A 24,816-nucleotide genomic window follows, 5' to 3' on the forward strand; every position below is an offset into this window, starting at 1 on the left:
TGGGTGGGTAGATGTAATGATCTGTGACTGGATGGGTAGGTGTAATGATCTGTGACTGGATGGGTAGGTGTAATGATCTGTGACTGGATGGGTAGATGTAATGATCAGTGACTGGGTGGGTAGATGTAATGATCTGTGACTGGATGGGTAGGTGTAATGATCTGTGACTGGATGGGTAGGTGTAATGATCTGTGACTGGATGAGTAGATGTAATGATCTGTGACTGGATGAGTAGATGTAATGATCTGTGACTGGATGAGTAGATGTAATGATCTGTGACTGGATGGGTAGATCTAATGATCTGTGACTGGATGGGTAGATGTAATGATCTGTGACTGGATGGGTAGATGTAATGATCTGTGACTGGATGGGTAGATGTAATGATCTGTGACTGGATGGGTAGATGTAATGATCTGTGACTGGATGGGTAGATGTAATGATCTGTGTCTGGATGGGTAGATGTAATGATCTGTGACTGGATGGGTAGATGTAATGATCTGTGACTGGATGAGTAGATGTAATGATCTGTGACAGGATGGGTAGGTGTAATGATCTGTGACTGGATGGGTAGATGTAATGATCTGTGTCTGGATGGGTAGATGTAATGATCTGTGACTGGATGGGTAGGTGTAATGATCTGTGACTGGATGAGTAGATGTAATGATCTGTGACTGGATGAGTAGATGTAATGATCTGTGACTTGGTGGGTAGATGTAATGATCTGTGACTGGATGAGTAGATGTAATGATCTGTGACTGGATGAGTAGATCTAATGATCTGTGACTGGATGGGTAGATGTAATGATCTGTGACTGGATGAGTAGATGTAATGATCTGTGACTGGATGAGTAGATCTAATGATCTGTGACTGGATGGGTAGATGTAATGATCTGTGACTGGATGGGTAGATCTAATGATCTGTGACTGGATGGGTAGATGTAATGATCTGTGACTGGATGGGTAGATGTAATGATCTGTGACTGGATGGGTAGATGTAATGATCTGTGACTGGATGGGTAGATGTAATGATCTGTGTCTGGATGGGTAGATGTAATGATCTGTGACTGGATGGGTAGATGTAATGATCTGTGACTGGATGAGTAGATGTAATGATCTGTGACAGGATGGGTAGGTGTAATGATCTGTGACTGGATGGGTAGATGTAATGATCTGTGACTGGATGGGTAGGTGTAATGATCTGTGACTGGATGGGTAGATGTAATGATCTGTGACTGGATGGGTAGATGTAATGATCTGTGTCTGGATGGGTAGATGTAATGATCTGTGACTGGATGGGTAGGTGTAATGATCTGTGACTGGATGGGTAGATGTAATGATCTGTGACTGGATGGGTAGATGTAATGATCTGTGACTGGATGGGTAGATGTAATGATCTGTGACTGGATGGGTAGATGTAATGATCTGTGACTGGATGGGTAGATGTAATGATCTGTGACTGGATGGGTAGATGTAATGATCTGTGACTGGATGGGTAGATGTAATGATCTGTGACTGGATGGGTAGATGTAATGATCTGTGACTGGATAGGTAGGTGTAATGATCTGTGACTGGATGAGTAGATGTAATGATCTGTGACTGGATGAGTAGATGTAATGATCTGTGACTTGGTGGGTAGATGTAATGATCTGTGACTGGATGAGTAGATGTAATGATCTGTGACAGGATGGGTAGATGTAATGATCTGTGACTGGATGAGTAGATGTAATGATCTGTGACTGGATGAGTAGATGTAATGATCTGTGACAGGATGGGTAGATCTAATGATCTGTGACTGGATGAGTAGATGTAATGATCTGTGACTGGATGGGTAGATCTAATGATCTGTGACTGGATGGGTAGATGTAATGATCTGTGACTGGATGGGTAGATGTAATGATCTGTGACTGGATGAGTAGATGTAATGATCTGTGACTGGATGAGTAGATGTAATGATCTGTGACTGGATGAGTAGATGTAATGATCTGTGACTGGATGGGTAGATGTAATGATCTGTGACTGGATGAGTAGATGTAATGATCTGTGACTGGATGGGTAGATGTAATGATCTGTGACTGGATGGGTAAATGTAATGATCTGTGACTGGATGGGTAGATGTAATGATCTGTGACTGGATGGGTAGATGTAATGATCTGTGTCTGGATGGGTAGATGTAATGATCTGTGACTGGATGGGTAGATGTAATGATCTGTGTCTGGATGGGTAGATGTAATGATCTGTGACTGGATGGGTAGATGTAATGATCTGTGTCTGGATGGGTAGATGTAATGATCTGTGACTGGATGGGTAGATGTAATGATCTGTGTCTGGATGGGTAGATGTAATGATCTGTGACTGGATGAGTAGGTGTAATGATCTGTGACTGGATGGGTAGATGTAATGATCTGTGACTGGATGGGTAGATGTAATGATCTGTGTCTGGATGGGTAGATCTAATGATCTGTGTCTGGATGGGTAGATGTAATGATCTGTGACTGGATGAGTAGATCTAATGATCTGTGACTGGATGGGTAGATGTAATGATCAGTGACTGGGTGGGTAGATGTAATGATCTGTGACTGGATGGGTAGGTGTAATGATCTGTGACTGGATGGGTAGGTGTAATGATCTGTGACTGGATGGGTAGATGTAATGATCAGTGACTGGGTGGGTAGATGTAATGATCTGTGACTGGATGGGTAGGTGTAATGATCTGTGACTGGATGGGTAGGTGTAATGATCTGTGACTGGATGAGTAGATGTAATGATCTGTGACTGGATGAGTAGATGTAATGATCTGTGACTGGATGAGTAGATGTAATGATCTGTGACTGGATGGGTAGATCTAATGATCTGTGACTGGATGGGTAGATGTAATGATCTGTGACTGGATGGGTAGATGTAATGATCTGTGACTGGATGGGTAGATGTAATGATCTGTGTCTGGATGGGTAGATGTAATGATCTGTGACTGGATGGGTAGATGTAATGATCTGTGTCTGGATGGGTAGATGTAATGATCTGTGACTGGATGGGTAGATGTAATGATCTGTGTCTGGATGGGTAGATGTAATGATCTGTGACTGGATGGGTAGATGTAATGATCTGTGTCTGGATGGGTAGATGTAATGATCTGTGACTGGATGAGTAGGTGTAATGATCTGTGACTGGATGGGGAGATGTAATGATCTGTGACTGGATGGGTAGATGTAATGATCTGTGTCTGGATGGGTAGATCTAATGATCTGTGTCTGGATGGGTAGATGTAATGATCTGTGACTGGATGAGTAGATCTAATGATCTGTGACTGGATGGGTAGATGTAATGATCTGTGACTGGATGGGTAGATGTAATGATCTGTGACTGGATGGGTAGATGTAATGATCTGTGACTGGATGGGTAGATGTAATGATCTGTGACTGGATGGGTAGATGTAATGATCAGTGACTGGATGGGTAGGTGTAATGATCTGTGACTGGATGGGTAGATGTAATGATCTGTGACTGGATGAGTAGGTGTAATGATCTGTGACTGGATGGGTAGATGTAATGATCTGTGACTGGATGAGTAGATCTAATGATCTGTGACTGGATGGGTAGATGTAATGATCTGTGACTGGATGGGTAGATCTAATGATCTGTGACTGGATGGGTAGATGTAATGATCTGTGACTGGATGGGTAGATGTAATGATCTGTGACTGGATGGGTAGATGTAATGATCTGTGTCTGGATGGGTAGATGTAATGATCTGTGACTGGATGGGTAGATGTAATGATCTGTGACTGGATGGGTAGATCTAATGATCTGTGACTGGATGGGTAGGTGTAATGATCTGTGACTGGATGGGTAGGTGTAATGATCTGTGTCTGGATGGGTAGATGTAATGATCTGTGACTGGATGGGTAGATGTAATGATCAGTGACTGGATGAGTAGATGTAATGATCTGTGACTGGATGGGTAGGTGTAATGATCTGTGACTGGATGGGTAGATGTAATGATCTGTGACTGGATGGGTAGATGTAATGATCTGTGACTGGATGGGTAGATGTAATGATCAGTGACTGGATGGGTAGATGTAATGATCAGTGACTGGATGAGTAGATGTAATGATCTGTGTCTGGATGGGTAGATGTAATGATCTGTGACTGGATGGGTAGATGTAATGATCTGTGACTGGATGAGTAGATCTAATGATCTGTGACTGGATGGGTAGATGTAATGATCTGTGACTGGATGGGTAGATGTAATGATCTGTGTCTGGATGGGTAGATGTAATGATCTGTGACTGGGTGGGTAGATGTAATGATCTGTGACTGGATGGGTAGATGTAATGATCTGTGACTGGATGGGTAGATGTAATGATCTGTGACTGGATGAGTAGATGTAATGATCTGTGACAGGATGGGTAGGTGTAATGATCTGTGACTGGATGGGTAGATGTAATGATCTGTGACTGGATGGGTAGGTGTAATGATCTGTGACTGGATGGGTAGATGTAATGATCTGTGACTGGATGGGTAGATGTAATGATCTGTGTCTGGATGGGTAGATGTAATGATCTGTGACTGGATGGGTAGGTGTAATGATCTGTGACTGGATGGGTAGATCTAATGATCTGTGACTGGATGGGTAGATGTAATGATCTGTGACTGGATGGGTAGATGTAATGATCTGTGACTGGATGGGTAGATGTAATGATCTGTGACTGGATGAGTAGATCTAATGATCTGTGACTGGATGGGTAGATGTAATGATCTGTGTCTGGATGGGTAGATGTAATGATCTGTGTCTGGATGGGTAGGTGTGCTGATCGGTGATTGGGTGTATATGTATACTAATGAGGGTGGATGGATAAGTTAGCTGAGCTGGCTAATAGATGGATGGCAACATGTGCTAATTTGTGAATAGACTATGTATGGTGACCCATGTATGAAATGTTTGTGTGTATAGTGACTGACGGGTATGTATGGTGACCTATGTATGAGAGCACATGTGTGTACATACTGACAGCTATGTATGAGAGCACATGTGTGTACATACAGACAGCTATGTATGAGAGCACATGTGTGTACATACTGACAGATGGCTATGTATGAGAGCACATGTGTGTACATACTGACAGCTATGTATGAGAGTACATGTGTGTACATACAGACAGCTATGTATGAGAGCACATGTGTGTACATACAGACAGCTATGTATGAGAGCACATGTGTGTACATACTGACAGATGGCTATGTATGAGAGCACATGTGTGTACATACTGACAGCTATGTATGAGAGCACATGTGTGTACATACTGACAGCTATGTATGAGAGCACATGTGTGTACATACTGACAGCTATGTATGAGAGCACATGTGTGTACATACTGACAGCTATGTATGAGAGCACATGTGTGTACATACTGACAGCTATGTATGAGAGCACATGTGTGTACATACTGACAGCTATGTATGAGAGCACATGTGTGTACATACTGACGCTATGTATGAGAGCACATGTGTGTACATACTGACAGCCGGCTATGTATGAGAGCACATGTGTGTACATACTGACAGCTATGTATGAGAGCACATGTGTGTACATACTGACAGCTATGTATGAGAGCACATGTGTGTACATACTGACAGCTATGTATGAGAGCACATGTGTGTACATACTGACAGACAGCTATGTATGAGAGTACATGTGTGTACATACTGACAGCTATGTATGAGAGCACATGTGTGTACATACTGACAGCTATGTATGAGAGTACATGTGTGTACATACAGACAGCTATGTATGAGAGCACATGTGTGTACATACAGACAGCTATGTATGAGAGCACATGTGTGTACATACTGACAGATGGCTATGTATGAGAGCACATGTGTGTACATACTGACAGCTATGTATGAGAGCACATGTGTGTACATACTGACAGCTATGTATGAGAGCACATGTGTGTACATACTGACAGCTATGTATGAGAGCACATGTGTGTACATACTGACAGCTATGTATGAGAGCACATGTGTGTACATACTGACAGCTATGTATGAGAGCACATGTGTGTACATACTGACAGCTATGTATGAGAGCACATGTGTGTACATACTGACGCTATGTATGAGAGCACATGTGTGTACATACTGACAGCTATGTATGAGAGCACATGTGTGTACATACTGACAGCTATGTATGAGAGCACATGTGTGTACATACTGACAGCTATGTATGAGAGCACATGTGTGTACATACTGACAGACAGCTATGTATGAGAGTACATGTGTGTACATACTGACAGCTATGTATGAGAGCACATGTGTGTACATACTGACAGACGGCTATGTATGAGAGCACATGTGTGTACATAGTGACAGCTATGTATGAGAGCACATGTGTGTACATACTGACAGACGGCTATGTATGAGAGCACATGTGTGTACATAGTGACAGCTATGTATGAGAGCACATGTGTGTACATACTGACAGCTATGTATGAGAGTACATGTGTGTACATACTGACAGCTATGTATGAGAGCACATGTGTGTACATACTGACAGCTATGTATGAGAGCACATGTGTGTACATACTGACAGCTATGTATGAGAGTACATGTGTGTACATACTGACAGCTATGTATGAGAGTACATGTGTGTACATACTGACAGCTATGTATGAGAGCACATGTGTGTACATACTGACAGCTATGTATGAGAGCACATGTGTGTACTGACTGACAGCTATGTATGAGAGCACATGTGTGTACATACTGACAGACTGCTATGTATGAGAGTACATGTGTGTACATACTGACAGCTATGTATGAGAGTACATGTGTGTACATACAGACAGCTATGTATGAGAGCACATGTGTGTACATACTGACAGACGGCTATGTATGAGAGCACATGTGTGTACATAGTGACAGCTATGTATGAGAGCACATGTGTGTACATACTGACAGCTATGTATGAGAGCACATGTGTGTACATACTGACAGCTATGTATGAGAGCACATGTGTGTACATACTGACAGCTATGTATGAGAGCACATGTGTGTACATACTGACAGATGGCTATGTATGAGAGCACATGTGTGTACATACTGACAGACGGCTCTGTATGGGACCTATGGATGGGTGGATATAATTCATGGAATGTGCTTATATGGGAAGCAGCCTCAATATAGGAATTTAGCTGAAACTGGATACGGGATCAGAGGGGAGAGCAGGAAACACATCGGCTGTAAAACATTCTATTTTCTCTTTTACAATCCAGCTGCAGAAGAACACGGACATCTGTACATGCAGCGATATCTAATCTCATGTACCGTAATACTGTAGTCTAGATCTTCAGCATCTTCTAATGGCTGCAAATGTAAAAGCTGAACTGCTGCAGAGATCCCGTTCTCCCTATAATTCTCCAAAGCGGAAAAAATATATTATTCTAAAAGCTGGTACTTTGTTGTGACACAGACAGCTGCCTCTCCTGCCTGCCCATTGTTTTGGTCCTGTATTAAAGAGACACACTATAACACTGCCACCAGGTCCATATATGATGTGTCATGGATCAATTATAGGTTTACTTACCTATGTCATTACCTATGTCCCAGCACGGATCCCACAGGCACCGGGAGAAGCCAAGTTCCAGGTTGTTTTGGTAGAAACAACATTTTGAATATCTGAGAATTGTCCACAGGTTTTACTGTTTGAGTTGCTGTAAATAACTGAAAAGACTTTGGTGTTGCTGAGTAACTATGTGCAGAGCGTTGCTGAGTAATTATGTGCAGAACGTTGCTTAGTAACTATGTGCAGAGCGTTGCTGAGTAATTATGTGCAGAACGTTGTTGAGTAACTATGTGCAGAGTGTTGCTGAGTAATTATATGCAAAGCTATGCTAAGTAACTATGTGCAGAGCGTTGCTGAGTAATTATGTGCAAAGTGTTGCTCAGTAATTATGTTCAGAGCGTTGCTGAATAATTATGTGCAGAGTGTTGCTCAGTAATTATGTTCAGAGCGTTGCTGAATAATTATGTGCAGAGTGTTGCTCAGTAACTATGTGCAGAGCGTTGCTGAGTAACTATGTGCAGAGCGTTGCTGAGTAATTATGTGCAGTGTTGCTCAGTAATTATATGGTAAGTGTAGCTGAGTAATTATGTGCAGTTAGGGCCCTCTTAAGAACCTCTTTGCCCCCGGGCACAGCAGTTCACCGGGGCCCCTATATCAGTGGCGGATCCAGGAAGGGGGGGGGGGGGCGATCGGGGCGATCGCCCCCCCTAGCAGGGGCTTGCTGCCGACGGCTGCACATTATGTGCAGGTCCATTCTGCAGTGACAGTGTGCTGCCCGGCTGCATTCGGGCAGCACACTGTCACTGCAGAACGGACCTGCACATAGTGTGCAGCCGCCGGCATCATCAGAAGGCAGAAAGGGGGCGGGGCCTAAATTGCCCCCCCCTAAATCGCCCCCGGTACACCAATTATCTAGATCCGCCCCTGCCCTATATATACAAAAAAAATAAAAATGATTATACATATGGGCCCTGCAGCCCAGGGGGGCCCTCCGGAGGCAGGAAAAAGAAAACCCTGAAAAAAAAGAAGAAAATACTTACCGTGCTGTCAGCTGGCGATCCGGCTCCCTCCCTGGTCTCCTCCTCCGTCGCGCTCCGCAATGGATGTCGGGCGGGCGTGATGACGTCACGCCCAACATGCACTGCCAGCGCGACGGAGGAGGAGACCAGGGAGGGAGCCGGATCGCCAGCTGACAGCACGGTAAGTATTTTCTTCTTTTTTTTCAGAGTTTTCTTTTTCCTGCCTCCGGAGGGCCCCCCTGGGCTGCAGGGCCCCCGGGCATCTGCCCAGCGTGCCCAATGGGAAAGACGGCCCTGTGTGCAGAGCGTTGCTGAGTAATTATGTGCAGAGTGTTGCTGAGTAATTATGTGCAGTGTTGCTGAGTAACTATGTGCAGAGCGTTGCTGAGTAATTATGTGCAGAGCATTGCTGAGTAACTATGTGCAGAGCGTTGCTGATTGCTTATAAGCCTCCGGATATCTAGTACAGGTCAGTAAATAGGGGGGGGGCACTTGGTTCAGATGGTGATATGACAACTTGATAGCGGGAAGTGTGACAGGAAAATCTATGTGGTTTCACACTTCTATAAGAAAGGATTTTATACACAAATGCAGAAGACGGAACACAGTTATTTAAAAAAAAATACACTGATTGAGGCACTCAACCTGCACTCTCCATCTATTTATAACAAATACTCCACTACCTGCCCTACACACACACACCAGTAGGGGGCATCACACTGCAGACTCATAGCATACCAAAAGTGTTTCCTGCATACAGCACAAACAGCCATTGTGTTGGCTAAACTGATATCTACCAGGCTCCAGGCTACTCATTCAAAAGACATGAGGCACAAGACAGGAAGTGCCTCATACCTCAGTAATGCCACCGATTTTAAGCAAGTTAATAGGCCAAGTACTGGTCCAGCCATGAAAATGAGGGTAGTGAGTAACATCATACGTCATTACACGGGGCAGTCTGTTATCTCCTGAGTATTTTCCATTAGTTGTTCTGCAGCCAGGTATTGAGTCATCGGTAATGATACCTTCAGGTTTCAACGTTATGCAATAAGAGAAATAAGATCCTGTGGGCATGAAATCCAGACCGAGCTTTTATAAATCTAGTGCAGGAGAACATGAGTCCGATGTGGTGATAGAATTTGGTGAGACAGACAGAGCTCATGGCTCATGTACAGGAGGAAGTCACGTCCCCAGTGAGCTGTGTATTACAGCTGGTACAATCATTATCTGTTCCATAGAATCACAGACATGACCTGCTGAACTCATCAGCCCAGCCAGGCTGAGGTCTGTGCTGGGGATCTAACGCTGTCCCCCATTAACTCATAGTACTGAGGGTATCACCCTCTAACGCTGTACTCTCCACAGCCTCACTTCAGCAGTGAGGAGCGGGTGCGCTGGGAGAACCATCTACACCAGGTCTGGCCAACCTGTGGCTGTCCGGCTGTTGTGATCCCAACATACCCTGCCAGCTGTCAGTTGGGTATCTACTGGCACAGCATGCTGGGGCTTGTAGTTCCACAACACCTAGAAGCCACAGGTTGGCCAGGTCTGTTCCGGAGAGATGGATATGGGGCTGATTTATGAAAGATCCCTATTTATTATCAGTAGGGGGTCTATGCATCATTACAATGCAGGGCCACTAAATATACATCGCTGCACATCGCAGTGAATGCACATTTAGGGACCGCTGGAATGCCCCATGTCGGGGCTACTCTGGGGAAAAAAGCCAATATGGTAATAAGGATTTTTGCCCCCTGATAAACCAGCCTGAGGTTCTCCAATCTTGGTAATCAGTACAAATTTATATTCAAAATGAAATTTTCTTGAAAAAAGTTTGTTTAAACTGTTGGCAGCTGAAACCGGTCACCTTTAGCTGTTTGTACGTTATACAGTTTGTCTGATAAATGATAGTCCCGAAGGGCAGATTTTTGGGATGCTCGCACACGGTTCCTGTGAGGAGCAGTGGTGGGATTCAGCCGGTTCCCAGCGGATCGCCCGAACCGATACCTAATTTTAAGGTGAGTTCGGCAAACCGGTTGCTCCAGAGACCTCTTCATTGGTGGGGGGAGCAGGGTAAAAAAAATACTCACCTGTTCGCGGCGTCGGCACTCCTCCTCCCTGCTCCGTCCGCACTGAGTTTCATCACTCCCGACATTCAGTGAAGAGCGGCGCAGAGAGGAGCCAGCAGCAGGAAGACAGAAGGCAAGAAGAGAAGAAAAGAGAAGAAAGAAGCCGATTGAAAAAGTGAGTGAAGGAACGGAAGCAAAGGGGGCGGGGGGGGGGGGGGGGGGGGGAGCAAAACCAGCATGGTACAGTGTGACGGGGGGGTATAAGCAGCATGGTACAGTGTGAATTGGGGTATAAGTAGCATGGCACAGTGTGAATGGGGGTAAAAGCAGCATGGCACAGTGTGAAGGGGGGTATAAGCAGCATGGTACAGTGTGAATGGGGGTAAAAGCAGCATGGCACGGTGTGAAGAGGGGTAAAAGCAGCATGGCACGGTGTGAAGAGGGGTAAAAGCAGCATGGCACGGTGTGAAGAGAGGTAAAAGCAGCATGGCACGGTGTGAAGAGGGGTAAAAGCAGCATGGCACAGTGTGAATGGGGGTAAAAGCAGCATGGCACAGTGTGAGGGGGGTATAAGCAGCATGGCACAGTGTGAAGAGGGGTATAAGCAGCATGGCACAGTGTGAAGAGGGGTATACGCAGCATGGCACAGTGTGAAGAGGGGTATAAGCAGCATGGCACAGTGTGAAGAGGGGTATAAGCAGCATGGCACAGTGTGAAGAGGGGTATACGCAGCATGGCACAGTGTGAATTGGGATATAAGCAGCATGGCACAAAACTCTTTCTTATACCATAATCTAGTTTTGTGTACCTCTTTTATTGTTCTTATTTGAGTATTAAATGCATGAGGTATTGAGATACCTTTCGGTATATATTCGTTATATATTTTTGTATACTTAAAACTGTCATTAGGGCAGAGAGACGGTTGTTAATTTATTTGAAACCCACCACTGCTGACAAGTGACAGCCAGTTCAACAGACCATCATCATCATCATCATCATCACCATTTATTTATATAGGGCCACTAATTCCGCAGCGCTGTACAGAGAACTCACTCACATCAGTCCCTGCCCCAGGAAGCTACATTACATCTACAACACAGCTTTCCTGGCAGACTCGTGTCACCACCATGATCTGACATTAGACATGCAGCAGACCTCCGCAGCTATTATAATATACCAGGCGCATATACACAGTCCCTTCACATACGACCGAGCATGAATCAGAAATGTACATAACTAGATCTTGCATCATTAACACTATATATATATATATATATATATATATATATATATATATATATATATGTGAGTGTGTTCTGGTACGTTCATACATCATCATTAGTATTTACTAAAGTGGGTGGGGCTTAATGATGCGATTAGTCTGCCTCAACCACACAAACTGCGTCATCAAGCTCCACCCCCAAAGATCTAGCTCTGCCCCTGATAGGACCCAGTAAGGTTTATTAAACAGACAATGATCCCACAGCGGGTCTAGCTGGGCTCTGACTGTCAGCGAGTTATGAGCTGTGACAACATCTGAGGAGTCTCTGGCTCAGTTCTAGGACATGTTTAATGTTATCTTCCTTTATAGCTTCCCCTGCTGGGGACCATCTGCTGTCCAAATGTTACAGACAGCTACACAGAGCCATGTGCCAAGGTTACGTCCAGGGTCGCACTGCTGATGGGAGGTACCACAACTCCCAGCATGCCGTGTTTACAGAGTTTGGTTATAACATGCTTTGTGCATCGTAAAAACTCCCCAAATATCTAGTTAGAAAGATCAGGGAATAAAGACGGATGGAAAGAATCATATTCAATGTGCAGGAAAAGAGGGTTTTTATTGTGCAATTGGTCATTCCTAAAAAATAGGGATAATTCCAGGGATGAATCTGCCAAAGCTGGAACTGTGCCCAGATACGGCAGACACGACTATGGTGATGCAGAAAAATGCTTGTCTTCCATTAGATATATATATATTATATCTATATCTATCTATCTATCTATCTGACTATATAAAGATATACACACACAGGAATCTGGATCAGATGTTCTGCCGGCTGTAATCTCTCTCCTTGTATCTTGATGAATTCCTAAAATGCCTAAAATGTGCTCGGAATGCAACAAAAATGCCACATACATTTTTCAAGGTATAATATCACCACATACATGCTTCAAGGTATAATATCACCACATACATGCTTCAAGGTATAATATCACCACATACATACTTCAAGTTATAAGTTATATTATACCACCGCATACATGGCATAAACATTTCCACACAACAACAAAGTATTTCCATTGTCACAGAACAATCTTTGCTGTAAATACCTTCACAATGTACCGATTTTTGCCTTTAAATGTTAACCTCAGAATGCTCATTTTTCTAAGTTTCATGTTGGATTACCAGGAATAATGGGAAGAGATTCCCGTGGGGGAGGGAGAAAGGCCGGGGGCAATGTAACTGTTCTTGTACCAACTAGTGGAGTCCGTTAATTAGCTGCACAGCCACATACTGCCTGTAGGAAATGACTCTGTACTGTTGGGTTTATTAATAACTAGTAGCGATTATACAGAGCGGCCCCGGGGGCCCTCCTGATCTCCATAAATCCTATACTTGTGTAGTTATAGTGCAGACAAGAGCAGGGTGGGAATTATAGACTAAGCAAACTCCATGTGGACCAGTGTCCTTGTTGTCTGAAGATAGGGTCATTCTATCTCCTCGGAGGTCCTTGACCTGCCGCTGTACTTGAACTCGCTAAGTTGGCACCACAGCTGGTAATAGTATGACCCGGGACTGTACAAACACGACCCCAAGTAACGGTATAATTATTGAGCTCTGCTCCTTTCCCATGACTCTCAGGGGCCCTAATCATTTATCTGCATTAAGCTATAAGTATAGGCGGTTCTTGTGTGAAACTCTGTGGCCTCCTGATCACATTGGCCCCTGACCTTGCTTTGTTTAACCATAAATTAAAGACTTTCCATAAATAGAAGTCAGGGGGAAATATGAGGCCAGTGCACCCAGTATCACACAAGTATAAGTAACTCCAAATGAAACGAGGTCCTTTCAGGGCGTTTGCAGTTATTAGACGGGATGGAAGACAATATTACCAAGCAATCTCAGTGGACAAAGTAAGGCTTAGCTTGTGCCCGTTCTTGAGATTTAAGACACATTGGAACATTTTCTTATAACAAAACATCTGTGTTCTCATATAAACATTTTTCACAGTTTTATCCTTGTGATTATGTAAGAGCTGCACGATGTAAGAATTAGGGGTAAATTAGTCCATGAAACGCGATGTGCGCTGCAGAGGGAATATACATGGGACCTAATTTATAAAGTGCACTGGGTCTATATGGTTCACCCAACGCATTTCGAGGTCCGCACATAGCTTCCTCTCTTGGGAGACGCATCCACAAGACAGGAGTGTGTCCAGCCGAGGGGAAAGGGATAAATAAACTGAAAGCTGTAATTGCCACAGCAAATTCCAGCTTACTAACCACTTTACAAATTATCCTTCTATTAATTGATTATTAGTCTCCTGAAACACTGCTTTGTTTAGGCTTATTGATGGCTTTAATTAATCATGAGTTAGGGGACATCGGGATGTTTTTATAACTAGTGGCACTTTGGTGGGACGGAGCTTCCAGGAAACACGTTTCTCCTCCGAAGTGCCACTGGAAGGCACAAAGTACGTTCCACTAAAGGTAATGGGTGCGACCCCACTAATACCTGAGACCCGAAGCAAAGTTCTCAGCCTGCTGCAGATTTAAATATGACTGTGCCCCTCAGCATAGTGAGGAGCTCCACTAAAAATGCCCCCTCTCCACCACGTTATCTTATTTTAGTTGACATACGAAGCAAAATCGAAATCTTATTTTTACACAGCTCCACAAAACTACCCGCGTGGCTAAATACGGTAAATTCACAGCAGATCCGACCATCCAGGTACATACAGCCCAATGCCGGCACATACAGTACATCTTTGTGCCCTATCATGTCACCCTCTTGTGCCACCATAATGCCCCCTGTCCCCCTACCCTAGGGTATTTGCCCCAGCTGCTTGGCTCTAGAAGCTGAAACCAAGTGATGAAGCACATAATGGGAATAACTGCACCTAGGATTTATGGGTAATAATATGCAAATGACCACATGGTTTATCCAAAGCCTCTAATTTTATGTAGACTATATAAAATCAGTACTAGGGCTCCACATCTGCAGGGCCCATTGTCAGCTGTCACATCTCTCCTTCCAATATGATACAGAGATATCTATGGAATTATTATACTGTACTATTATGTGTTACATTGTGTTGTAGTGTTTGTGGCTGTGTGTTATACGTTGTACTTTATATAAGTTTACGTTCAGAAAGCTGCAGAGATAATGTGACATGTTTATACACTGTGTGTTGTTGGAAAATGACCTTTGTTTCTGCTAATCCAGACGTCTCTCATTGGCTATTTGCAATTTTGTTAGAAGTAATTTGGTTGCACTTTATACGGTTGATATCATTGTGTCATGTTGTTGTGTTGAGGGTATTACAGCCCCTGGATAATAAGATACTCTGGGTGCAGGCTGAGCACATGGGCAGGAAATCTCCTCTTCTGTGAGTCTGGCAGAACAGAGCGAAGTCTGTCCCAGGTTCAATAACTCGCTCCAAATATCTCATAACAGACATAACATTGTTACAAACCCACAGCCCTCTCAGGCTCAGTCATATGGGGGCAGCACAAATATTATACTAATACCTCACATTCCTCCTGGGGTGGGGGGTTTACATTTAAAAATGCTCATTTCAGGGTTCAGTAATGTGTAATCTCTAATCTGTGCACCTATAAAGGAGTTGAAGCTGAAACTAATCATAACTCCACCCGTAGGATCTACTGTACAGTGTAACCCTGGAAGATATTATTTTACTAACAGATTCCATCTGTGACTAACAAACGGGGATCTATGTATCAAAGTACAAATAGAGCCCTCTTGTTGGCAATAAAGGGTGTTTTAATACATCAAAGGAGCAACCAATCTACTGGCGGTAAGCTTTGCCATGGGGAAGTCTATCTAACAAGCCACAATGGTTGGTCAGATCCCCTGACCAAGACAAAGGCATTAAAGAAGCACAGAAAACGATGCATCCGCCTCTACAAACACATACACAAGACTATAGCTCCCTATTAGATTGTAAGCTCTTGTGACCGCTCCATTTGTTTCATCTCCTATTCCTGCACAGTAACTGATGTCTGTGTGTTTTATCCCTCACCATGCAGAGCTGCGGAATATGTTGTCTATAAATAGAAGGTAATAATATTATATAAATCCAATTATAATAATGACAAGTGTTTACTGGAAGTTCTGGAGCCATGCTTACGTGTGAGAGAGTAGGCTACAGAGAGACCCCTCGTACATCATCCCATCGCTATATATGTGAGAGAGTACCCTACAGAGAGACCACTCGTACATCATTCCATCGCTATATATGTGAGAGAGTACCCTACAGAGAGACTCCTCGTACATTATCCTATCTCTATACATGTGAGAGAGTATCCTACAGAGAGACCCCTCATACATCATCCCATCTCTATATATGTGAGAGAGTACCCTACAGAGAGACCCCTCATACATCATTCCATCTCTATACATGTGAGAGAGTACCCTACAGAGAGACCCCTCATACATCATTTCATCTCTATACATGTGAGAGAGTACCCTACAGAGAGACCTCTCATATATCATCCCATCTCTATACATATGAGAGAGTACCCAACAGAGAGACCCCTCGTACATCATCCCATCTCTATACATGTGAGAGAGTACCCTACTGAGAGACCCCTCGTACATCATCCCACCTCTATACATGTGAGAGAGTACCATACAGAGAGACCCCTCGTACATCATCCCATCTCTATACATGTGAGAGAGTACCCTACAGAGAGACCCCTCGTACATCATCCCACCTCTATACATGTGAGAGAGTACCATACAGAGAGACCCCTCGTACATCATCCCACCTCTATACATGTGAGAGAGTACCATACAGAGAGACCCCTCGTACATCATCCCACCTCTATACATGTGAGAGAGTACCATACAGAGAGACCCCTCGTACATTATCCCATCTCTATATATGTGAGAGAGTACCCTACAGAGAGACCCCTCGTACATCATACCATCTCTATACATGTGAGAGAGTACCCTACAGAGAGACCCCTCGTACATCATCCCACCTCTATACATGTGAGAGAGTACCATACAGAGAGACCCCTCATACATCATCCCATCTCTATACATGTGAGAGAGTACCCTACAGAGACACCCCCATACATCATACCATCTCTATACATGTGAGAGTACCCTACAGAGAGACCCTTCGTACATCATCCCATCTCTATATATGTGAGAGAGTACCCTACAGAGAGACTCCTTGTACATCATCTCATCTCTATATATGTGAGAGAGTACCCTACAGAGAGACTCCTTGTACATTATCCCATCTCTATATATGTGAGAGAGTACCCTACAGAGAGACCCCTCATACATCATCCCATCTCTATATATGTGAGAGAGTGCCCCACAGAGAGACCCCTCATACATCATCCCATCTCTATACATGTGAGAGAGTACCCTACAGAGAGACCCCTCGTACATTATCCTATCTCTATATATGTGAGAGAATAACTTACAGAGAGACCCCTCGTACATCATCCCATCTCTATACATGTGAGAGAGTACCCTACAGAGACACCCCTCGTACATCATCCCATCTCTATATATGTGAGAGAGTACCCTACAGAGACACCCCTCGCACATCATCCCATCTCTATATATGTGAGAGAGTACCCTACAGAGAGACCCCTCGTACATCATCCCATCTCTATATATGTGAGAGAGTACCCTACAGAGACACCCCTCGTACATCATCCCATCTCTATATATGTGAGAGAGTACCCTACAGAGAGACCCCTCGTACATTATCCCATCTCTATACATGTGAGAGAGTACCCTACAGAGAGACCCCTCGTACATCATCCCATCTCTATATATGTGAGAGAGTACCCTACAGAGAGACCCCATCTCTATACATGAAAGTATTCTCACAGTTGCAGTTGGTGATGGGTGATTATCTGGGGAATGTCATGTATCTCTAGCAGCAGGAAACCAGGCCTGACTTGGGGTTTGAAAATAAACCGTGAGTTTTGTTAACCCTTTCCCAGCCAGATCAGAAAGGCCATTGCTATATATGGATACTTTTTTATTTAAGCCGTAAATATAAGATTTACAATCACGGAATTCATAGTTTTGTACAGACTTACACCAGGCAAAAGAGTTTGCAATCTAATGTAAACTTATATCGGCCTATTAGCTAAATGCACCGACATTTATGAGGATATTCTAAATACATCAGTACAGAGAGGTCTGTCTGCTGATGGGATTTTCCAATCAGTTTGTACTTTGAATATTATTGATTGAAGATGTTTAAAGTTATAGATTGCAAGCTCTGATGTCCGGACAGAGCATTTCATTTTTTTGTGAAATTGTGTCTTTACTTTTATGCGAATTTGACTTATTATTATAGTTCCATTCAATAGATTTACACAATGTAATTGCATTCAATGGAAAACTACACAAAAAAGCGAACACTGCTCCATGATTGGATGACTTGTATCTCACTGCAGGATGTACCATCATCATCATCACCATCATCATCATCATCATCATCATTTATTTATATAGTGCCACCATCATCTCAGGTGTCATTGCTATTTGTTATATAAAGAGTTTCCAAACCATAACCAGAAAATAGCTTCAGAAACCAGCAACACATATAGTACAATAAATACCTGGAAGAGACTTTGAATACCAGAACAACAAAATAATGTAAATACATTAATAAGTGTGCACAAACCTCAGCCTGTACCTGTGACTAAGTAACGTTTATACAGGGATGATCCCCCGTTGTTTAATTACTTCACGTCTTGTTTAGTTTTTAGAGCTGTACAAACTCTGAATAACGATCAACAGCAGCAGTTCTGTCAGACAGACTTAGTAACATTGTATCATGCAACTAAGAGGAGACATATGAATAGAACTACAGCGCACAGTGGAAGAGTCATTAGATACATTTGTATTATAGTTAATACAAAGAAATCTGCAACAATGTTTCTCCTAGAACTTGTCTCTGAACATCAGCAGATAACTTTACTGGACTAGTAGAAACTGCCCCCCATCCCTACTAGTGCTGAGGTGAGGTTGGGGCAGTTATTCCCACCACTGACCCCGGGATACATTATCCCTACAACAGCTATCCCCCAGCCAGGGGCCACAGCACACCATGGGGCTAAAGAGGTTACTCACCGAGGGTCTGCTCTGGGGTGATTAGGGGGGCCATAAAAAAGAAAATGTATAGAATATATATCCAGTGAGCTCCTCTCTCCCAGCTTGTCCCCATCCCAGGTCTGTTCTTTCACTCATCCTCCAACATGCCGTCCTTCCTTCTATATATAAATATATATATGACCTGCCCCTCCTCTCTGACTAAACGTCCCCCCTGCTCTCTCACATCTGCCCTGCCCCTAACATGCTGTAATCAGATGCAGACTCATTCTGCTGGTTGTGTCAGCTGCCAGCAGCCCCCACCACCTTCTGACCATGGCTGGAGCTCTGTGAGACTCCAGATGTGATGACAGACAGGCAGCGAGTGTGTGTGGATACAACCACACACTGCATGGATGGGGTCTGGAGCTGGAAGGGTTAATCAGAGGAGAGAGACAGCCATGCCTTGATTGGCAGGAGGCAGGACCCAGCCTGGGGCCCCTCCTTGCTGAACCCTCACTTCCTCTACATACACCCTGCTCCTCAATAATCAGAACTCAGCAGCACAGGACTAATCTGACACAATCCCCCCATAGTGTGTGTGTGTGTGTGTGTGTGTGTGTGTGTGTGTGTGTGTGTGTGTGTGTGTGTGTGTGTGTGTGTGTGTGTGTGTGTGTGTGTGTGTGTGCCGGAGGACACAATAGCGGGTTAAACATGCAAACATCTGGAAATGGGAGGAAAGCGTTGGATAAACCAGGCTTGTTGGACACCTATAACACTGCCGCTCAGGGCCAATGTACATGTTAATACCACCACTATTTATTTATATAGCGCCACTGATTCCGCAGCGCTGTACAAAGAACTCACTCACATCAGTCGCTGCCCCATTGGAGCTTACAGTCTAAATTTCCTAACATACACACAGGATCCTATAACACAGTGTAAATATGTAATAGTGCAACAAAGTGCAAATGCTGTTTTGTGATGTCACACAAATACTTTAGAGTAAATGCGCCCACATGTCCTGAAAGGTCAGAGCTGTGCAGGCAAAGAGGGCGACACATGTATGGGATGGGTTGTCCCACGCAGCTGACGGTCAGCGCTGAGTGCGAGCCAGGCACATAAAGTCATCAACTTTGCAACACATGTTAATATCTCATCTTGTTTAGACAGATAAGATTATTTAAATGAGACAGACGGGTGGGGAAAGGACATGATTAGTAGATGTGCGCAGTGTCAGACAAGACACACAGCATTTTTCTCCCCGACCTTCTCAATGTCCCCTGGGGCGCTGGAGTTTCATTCTCTGCTTTAACATTGCGAGGGCAACACAGTCCATCAGCCAGACACACTTTATACACGAAAGCAATATCATGAGTGACACGTATAATACAGACAGTCCTAGTGTCCTCTCACTCTCAGGACACATGTAATACAGACAGTCCTAGTGTCCTCTCACTCTCAGGACACATGTAATACAGACAGTCCCGGTGTCCTCTCACTCTCAGGACACATGTAATACAGACAGTCCCGGAGTCCCCTCACTCTCAGGACACATGTAATACAGACAGTCCCGGTGTCCCCTCACTCTCAGGACACATGTAATACAGACAGTCCCAATGTCATCTCACTCTCAGGACACATGTAATACAAACAGTCCCAGTGTCCTCTCACTCTCAGGACACATGTAATACAGACAGTCCTAGTGTCCTCTCACTCTCAGGACACATGTAATACAGACAGTCCTGGTGTCCTCTCACTCTCAGGACATATATAATACAGACAGTCCCGGTGTCCCCTCACTCTCAGGACACATGTAATACAGACAGTCCCAATGTCATCTCACTCTCAGGACACATGTAATACAGACAGTCCCAATGTCATCTCACTCTCAGGACACATGTAATACAGACAGTCCCAGTGTCCCCTCACTCTCAGGACACATGTAATACAGACAGTCCCGGTGTCCTCTCACTCTCAGGACATATGTAATACAGTCAGTCCCGGTGTCCCCTCACTCTCAGGACACATGTAATACAGTCAGTCCCGGTGTCCCCTCACTCTCAGGACACATGTAATACAGACAGTCCCAGTGTCCCCTCACTCTCAGGACACATGTAATACAGACAGTGCTGGTGTCCTCTCACTCTCAGGACACATGTAATACAGACAGTCCTTATGTCCTCTCACTCTCAGGACATATATAATACAGACAGTCCCGGTGTCCCCTCACTCTCAGGACACATGTAATACAGACAGTCCCATTGTCCCCTCCCTCTCAGAACACGTGTAATACAGACAGTCCCGATGTCACCTAACTCTTAGGACACATGTAATACAGACAGTCCCTGTGTCCCGTCATTCTCAGGACACATGTAATACAGACAGTCCTGATGTCCGCTCACTCTCAGGACACATGTAATACAGACAGTCCCAGTGTCCCCTCACTCTCAGGACACATGTAATACAGACAGTCCCGGTGTCCCCTCACTCCCAGGACACATGTAATACAGACAGTCCCGGTATCCCCTCAATCTCAGGACCCATGTAATACAGACAGTCCCGATGTCCCCTCACTCTCAGAACACATGTAAAACAGACAGTCCTGGTGTCCCCTCATTCTCAGTACACATGTAATACAGACAGTCCCAGTGTCCCCTCACTCTCAAGACACATGTAATACAGACAGTCCCAGAGTCCCCTCACTGTCAGGACACATGTAATACAGACAGTCCCAGTGTCCCCTCACTCTCAAGACACATGTAATACAGACAGTCCCAGAGTCCCCTCACTGTCAGGACACATGTAATACAGACAGTCCCGGTGTCCCCTCACTCTCAGGACACATGTAATACAGACAGTCCCAGAGTCCCCTCACTGTCAGGACACATGTAATACAGACAGTCCTGATGTCCCCTCACTCTCAGGACACATGTAATACAGACAGTCCTGGTGTCCCCTCACTCTCAAGACACATGTAATACAGACAGTCCCTGTGTCCCCTCACTCTCAGGACACATGTAATACAGACAGTCCCGGTGCCTCCTCACTCTCAGGACACATGTAATACAGACAGTCCCGGTGTCCCCTCACCCTCAGGACACATGTAATACAGACAGCATTGGTGTCCCCTCAATTTCAGGATACATGTAATACAGACAGTCTTGGTGTCCCCTCACTCTCAGGACACATGTAATACAGACAGTCCCGGTGTCCCCTCACTCTCAGGACACATGTAATACAGACAGTCCCTGTGTCCCCTCACTCTCAGGACACATGTAATACAGACAGCATTGGTGTCCCCTCACTCTCAGGACACATGTAATACAGTCAGTCCCGGTGTCCCCTCACTCTCAGGACACATGTAATACAGACAGTCCCAGTGTCCCCTCACTTTCAAGATACATGTAATGCAGGCTGTCCTGCTGTCCCCTCATTCTCAGGATACATGTAATACAGACAGTCCTGATGTCCCCTCAGGGCCACCTTAACTGTTTTATGGGCCCCCGTGCATTGCAGTGCACCGGGCCCCTGAAAAAAATTATATATATATATAGTGTGTGTGTGTAAAAAAAAAATATATGTATGTAAAAAAAAAAGTGATTATATATATATATAGGGGCCCCGTTAACTTACCTTAAGTCTGATCCCCTTCTCTTTTTTTTTCCTCGCTGCTGAGTCTCTTCTGCACTCTTCCGTGCTGTGCTCCCAGTAAATGCTCGGCGTGACATCATGACCCAGCATTCACTGCGAGCACAGCACGGAAGAGGGGACCAGGGAGGGAGCCGGATCGCCACTGATGTGACCGCAAGGTAAGTATTTTCATTTTTTTTTTTTCAGAATTTATTTTTTTACAGCGCTGCCTCGGACAGGCCCCCTTGCCAGCAGGGCCCCCGGGCACCTGCCCATTGTGCCCAGTGTAAGAGACAGCCCTGTGTCCCCTCACTCTCAGGACATATGTAATATAGACAGTCCCGGGGTCCTCTCAACCTAAGGAAAGATGTAACGCAGATAGTTCCGATGTCCCCTCACTCTTGGGACACTTTTAGTACAGACATATATTTAGTTTAGTTATGGGTGCAGTGCACTGCTTTATATCATTGCAAATGTAGTAATTTTTGATATTGTGTTGTATTTTATTGGCATTATATTGATTTCTGAGGCTGAATGCCATGTAGGAGGAAATTTGTTTTTGTAACTTCTGAAGGCAGTCTAATCATCCTTATTCAGGCTTTTCATCTCCGAAGTGACTAGCATATGTTTTTAGTCTGAAATCACAGCAGGCGTTCGTTACATAAATCCTGCATTGTTAAAATGACGAGCTACATGAATAATGCAACCAGCAAGTAATTTAGAAAATCATAGATTGATGGTTTACCCCCTGTCAATATGTGTGTCAGCAACAGTATAGAAGGAGCTCTTATGTACCGTGTAATGTAGTATTATTCTGTACTTCTGGATGATCACTAGTACCACCAACTAGTGTGTAAATGTCTTTATCAGGACTCTTGAGTAGTAAAATATCACTGTTTGAAGATTCTGTCTGAGGCCTATTGCCTGCTGTGTCCTGTGACCAGCAGATAAGAGCTTACACTCTAGTCCGTTCCCCAGTTATCCTGTGTACAACCCAGCATCTATTTGTCAACTCTTTGCCTGCTACCTTGTCGTCCTGATACATAGTAAGTGGTCAGGAGGTACCAGTCAGGACATAACAAAGAGGCGCTACAGCAGCTATACCAGCTACCCTAGAAGTAAGCAGTTCTAGGTGCCATTGAAGGAGCCTGGTAGTGGCAACCGAATCCTCCTACAGCTATTGTGCAGTTGGCATTCACAGTCAACGAGTGACTGTTGACAAGGTGACACCAGTAGGAGTGGTCAGTAAACCCAGATAATCTGTGCTGGAAGAACATCCCTTCATCCTCCTCCTCCTCCCTACAGACTGGGTGGTGAAGTAAGCCCATCCGGTCACAGCTGGTATTAAAGGAGTAAAAGAACATCTCTGTCTAGTTCTGTAGCTACATTTTTTGTCATTGTTTGGTGTCCAGCATGTCAGCCACATCTGTTATCGAGCAACCTGGGTAGGAAGATCCTGGCATAGGAGATGGTGATCTACTCAAGCAGAATCTGCAATTAGGGTATTTAGTGAACAAATGGTTTCTTCACTGTGTTTATCCTTAATCTGATAAGACTAAGGGACCAATTAGATGGCAGAACTACCCATTCTACTTTTGCAGGCATTGGTCTCACAAATCTTCTACTGGTACGAAGGAAACGGATGTCTATGGGTGTCTGCATCCTGATCAGGGTCTCCTAGTGCCTGATTCTGTCTAGAAGCTTGCCCGTGGCAAATTGATTTTTATAGATGGTTCCTGGATCAACATGAAAACCACCCGGGAACAAAATGGAATTTTTCCGAATCTTGGAGCCTTTATTTTGACAGTATTTATAGTGGTGGGAATATGTCTAGATTAATTTTCACAGATTCTTTCTGTTAAAAGGTGGATAACATGAGATAGGAAGAGGAGATATGTCAGATGAAGAGGAGCTACAGAAGGCTGCCAAGGCAACTACAGTCTCTGCACAAACTTTACCTGTGTGTCTTGGACGAGAGAGATGACCTTGACAAGACAAAGTGGGCTTGAAAAGGTACTGAGGAGGAATCCAAGCACATTGTCTTCTTTTACAGAAGGTTAAACTCCACCCTGAGTTCTATCACAGAGAATGGCATTATCAGGAATGGGGTAGGAGGGTGCGGTGAGAGTCATTAGAGAATACTATAACACCTTCTAAACTTCTACTCAATGGTTTCCTGTCAGATATCACTAACATTGTTGAAATCATAAGTAAATCAGCCTT

At 44.3% G+C, this 24,816-nt stretch overlaps 1 protein-coding gene across 1 annotated transcript in view; it reads right to left on the reverse strand.

Moving 5' to 3' along the window:
• Window positions 1–19,151, reverse strand: part of LOC142099474 (disintegrin and metalloproteinase domain-containing protein 33-like) — a 112,751-nt gene extending 93,600 nt beyond the window's left edge. Inside the window, exon 1 of the mRNA XM_075182989.1 lies at window positions 19,003–19,151. Within this exon, the coding sequence (XP_075039090.1) occupies window positions 19,003–19,096 (94 nt within the window). The 5' untranslated portion in view covers window positions 19,097–19,151. The remainder of the gene's footprint in view (window positions 1–19,002) is intronic.
• Between the last annotated feature and the right edge of the window lie 5,665 nt (window positions 19,152–24,816).

This window comes from Mixophyes fleayi, chromosome 1 (genome assembly GCF_038048845.1).
Source record: "Mixophyes fleayi isolate aMixFle1 chromosome 1, aMixFle1.hap1, whole genome shotgun sequence".
Classification (NCBI taxonomy): Eukaryota; Metazoa; Chordata; class Amphibia; order Anura; family Limnodynastidae; genus Mixophyes; species Mixophyes fleayi.